Below are 3937 nucleotides of genomic sequence, written 5' to 3'. Positions count from 1 at the left end.
TAACGAGCGACTAACTGCTGCTGCTGAAGAAATATTCAGAGTTTTAGAGAAAACTATCGTCGAGCAGGAGGAAGAGATCGATCGTCAGCGCATACTGTTGGATATCGTGTTGAAACCCGAGATCAAGTTACACAGGAGAGGTGAGGACTACTACTATGATCTTTATAAAGAGATACAGTTACACAGGAGAGGTGAGGACTACTACTATGATCTTTATAAAGATGGGCAGTATGACTCCATGATGAGAGGCTACTGGTTGTTGGCTACTTGCAGTCGTGGTGGGGGACTTGAACCAGTGTTACCTGGAGACTGTGTTACCTGGGTTACCTGGAGACCGTGTTACCTGGAGACTGTGTTACCTGGGTTACCTGGAGACCGTGTTACCTGGAGACTGGGTTACCTGGGTTACCTGGAGACTGTGTTACCTGGGTTCCAACAGTATGTTAAGGACCAGACCAGAAAAGACAATATCCTGGACAAGTGTTTTGTAAGTGTTAAAGGTGTTTATGCGTCCAAGTATAGGGATGTCACGGTACCAGAAATCTAGTAGTCGATACCAATACCAGTAAATTTACACAATTCTCGATATAAAAATATGCGTTTGCATAATTTTGGTGAATTTTAAATGGGAAAAATATTCAATAACTTCACTTCTATAAAGTTTAGTGCATCAAAATGTTTTAATTAGTTTAATAAGTATAATCAGGAAGAGGCCATTGATGTGTGAAGTGATTTTGGTGGTACTACACTGCATAATACTGAAGTTATTGAATAGTTTTCTCTTTTCGGCGTTGCATTTTGTAGAAGGTCCCTGACCACTCGTCTCACCGCCGGCTGCGCATAGAGACCAACGTTATGTGTTGATTAAAATGAGGTTGTAGCTCGTTGTCTACCTTACTAGAAAGAGACGTTGTTTGTGTTTAAACAATGTTTCTGTTATGAGTTATTGACCCAGGAAGTTTGAATCTGTCAATATCTTTCCCACTTTATCGAAGTAAATCATCTAGGGGGGCTCTGTACATCAGCAATGTGTGGACAGTCAGGAATGATTGGAAGAAGTGCTCTATGAAGTAACTCGAGGGAACGAGATACCTAACTCGGGGGAACGAGATACCTAACTCGAGGGAACGAGATACCTAACTCGGGGGAACGAGATACCTAACTCGGGGGAACGAGATACCTAACTCGGGGGAAGGAGATGATAAAAATGTTCTCCTAGGAGTCTAGGGGGGCTACGTACATAATGGTTTAAAGATATACTGGTTGTATTTGTCTGCTCAGATGTCCGTTTTTCTCTCATCACAGTAACGTTAGTATCATATTGCTTTTGTTCTCTGTCCCTCCAGAGCTCCCACAGCAACATGTCTGTAAGGAGGAGGAGGTTCCCGTTGACCAGCAGCTCTGTATTCAGGAGAGGAACTCCAGTCTGGACCAAGAGGACCCAGATCCTCCACAGATTAAAGATGAACAGGAGGAACTCTGCACCAGTCAGGAGGGAGAGCAGCTTGTACTGAAGCAGGAGACTGATTCCTTTATGTTGACTCCTACTCATGAGGAAGCTGACAACAGTGAAGTTCAGACTCTTTACTTGAATGCTGCAGAGAAAGAGTCTGTTGTCAACATGCCAGTTATAACCTCTGTGGTATCGGTACCAAACAGTGACCACCAGCTCTTCTCTCACATCTCTCATGAAGCTGAGAGCCAAGATCAGAGAGGAGGCGAGCATGGAGACTCAGGATCAACTAGAGATGCAGAGCCGGAATCACAGAAAAAACATCGCAAAAGCAGAAGTCACAGTAACAATGTAAAGAACTCTAACTTGTTAGAGATTCACCGTACCACTAACACAGGTAAACAGTCTTTCAGCTGTGACACATGTGGGAAAACATTCACTTGCATGTCATCATTGAAGATTCATATAAGAACCCACACTGGTGAGAAGCCATATTCTTGTAAAACATGTGGGAAAGCTTTCAGACTGAATGGTCAATTGGCAGTCCATATGAGAACCCATACAGGTGAGAAGCCGTTCATTTACAAAACATGTGGGAAAAGATTCGGTCACGTAACATCATTGAAGACTCATATGGGAACCCACACAGGTGAGAAACCGTTTACTTGTAAAACATGTGGGAAAAATTTCATCCGTAATAGAGAATTGACAGTCCACATGAGAGTCCATACAGGCGAGAAGCCGTATTCTTGCAAAACATGTGGTACGAAATTCAGTCAGGCTTCATCATTGAGGAGTCATATAAGAACCCACACTGGTGAGAAGCCATATTCTTGCAAAACATGTGGAAAAGATTTTGGTAGTAACAGTAACTTCTTGGTCCACATGAGAATCCACACAGGTGAGAAGCCGTTTACTTGTGAAACATGTGGGAAAGGTTTTGTATGTAATGGTAACTTGATGGTCCACATGAGAAGAATCCACACTGGTGAGAAGCCGTAACTTCGTAAGACCTGTGGGAAAAGATTCTCTGGAGTGCTTGAATTGAAAATGCATATACGAGTGAATACAGACAAGTAGTTTTCTAATTGAACCCACACAAGTCAGGAGCCACATAATTGCAACACGTGCGGAAAAAGATTTTCTCAAATCACATTCTTGAGAAAACACCTGAGGGTCAATATACACAGGAGAAACCATAGAGGTGAATCTCTTGTGGAGAGGTGTTCACTAACTGAATGAAATACACTTTTGCAATAGCTACATCTTTGTAACCGAATGTGAAATGTTTGCCACAAAAATGAGATGTCAATATGTTAGTATAAAGGTTCCCATCATTTGACTGTATTCCTTATATTTCTGTTAGAAACAGCTTTTCTTTGAAAAATCGTAATCTCACAAATCAAGGAAAAGTGTTAGTTTCACAGTGAGTGGGCAGTAGTGGCTATTAATGATGTGATCTTGATGGTTGTTGGTTTTTTTGACAAAATATTCACTCACAAAATATCTCAGAATGTATGCAATATTGTAATTCTTCACCACTTTTAACCCAAAAACATTTAAATATGATGTCATTATGTGCAACTTACATGGGCATTGTGCATAATGAGTTGTCTCAGTTTGAATATGTTTTGCTCGTATTTCCGTTCTTACTCAACATTTTTAATGCACTGTGAATTACAAACAACAGTTGGTCCATTTATAGTGTATAAATTTAAATGTTTATTTTCTATATTTAAAAAAAAAAAAATTTTAAAGTAAAAATATTTCATCTTGTTTCGTTTATTTACTTGTGTAAAAAAAAAAAAAAAAATAGCAGCAAATATATTTTATGATGTATTAATAAAAAGATGAAAAACGGTTGCTAAATCAATCTGAAATGTAAGCTACCAAACTTTGAATGAGGCATTTATTAATATTTTTTTAAGTTGCCCATTTTGCAACAAAAAATAACAATAGTTATCCATTTATTGTGTATAAATGTATATGTTTATTTTCTATATTTAAAAAATATATATATTTTTAAAGTTAAAATATTTAATCTTGTTTTATTTATTTACTTATGTAAAAAAAAAAATATATAAATATGTATATATATATATATATATATATATATATATATACACACCTTGTAGCCTATAAAACATATTAGTAAATATGTTCTATAGGCTACAAGGTCTGTAGACCTCCAAGGTATGAAGGCGGGGAAAAAAGCTTTCTCACGTCCACTGTCGGACCTTCCCAGTGTGACACCCAGCAGAAGTAAACAACACTACTAGTAGCGTTATGAGCTGCATGCTGCTTGTTCAGTCAGCTGAAGACGATGTTGTAGTCGTAGTGCGGGTAACTCTTCACTTGATGATCAAACAACAATGTCTTCAGTTGAGTCTTTGAGAGAGTTTGTTAACGAGCGACTAACTGCTGCTGCTGAAGAAATATTCAGAGTTTTAGAGAAAACTATCGTCGAGCAGGAGGAAGAGATCG

The 3937-nt window shown here is 38.6% G+C and overlaps 1 protein-coding gene across 1 annotated transcript; it reads left to right on the top strand.

Moving 5' to 3' along the window:
• The first annotated feature begins 1688 nt into the window (after positions 1 to 1688).
• Positions 1689 to 2455, top strand: LOC141761297 (uncharacterized). The gene is made up of 2 exons (XM_074624632.1): positions 1689 to 1796; positions 1829 to 2455. Exons 1-2 carry the CDS (start codon positions 1689 to 1691, stop codon positions 2453 to 2455), a joined length of 735 nt encoding a protein of 244 aa, XP_074480733.1.
• Positions 2456 to 3937: the final 1482 nt, after the last annotated feature.

Source organism: Sebastes fasciatus, chromosome 22 (assembly GCF_043250625.1).
Source record: "Sebastes fasciatus isolate fSebFas1 chromosome 22, fSebFas1.pri, whole genome shotgun sequence".
Taxonomy (NCBI): Eukaryota; Metazoa; Chordata; class Actinopteri; order Perciformes; family Sebastidae; genus Sebastes; species Sebastes fasciatus.
This window is presented reverse-complemented; position numbering and strand designations above follow the sequence as displayed.

Bases quoted from the DNA above. Each gene is read 5' to 3' on its own strand.
- LOC141761297 (XM_074624632.1), top strand. From the start codon at position 1,689: ATGAAGCTGAGAGCCAAGATCAGAGAGGAGGCGAGCATGGAGACTCAG. The intron at 1,797-1,828 runs GTAACAATGTAA...AACTTGTTAGAG, and splicing joins TCGCAAAAGCAGAAGTCACA to ATTCACCGTACCACTAACAC.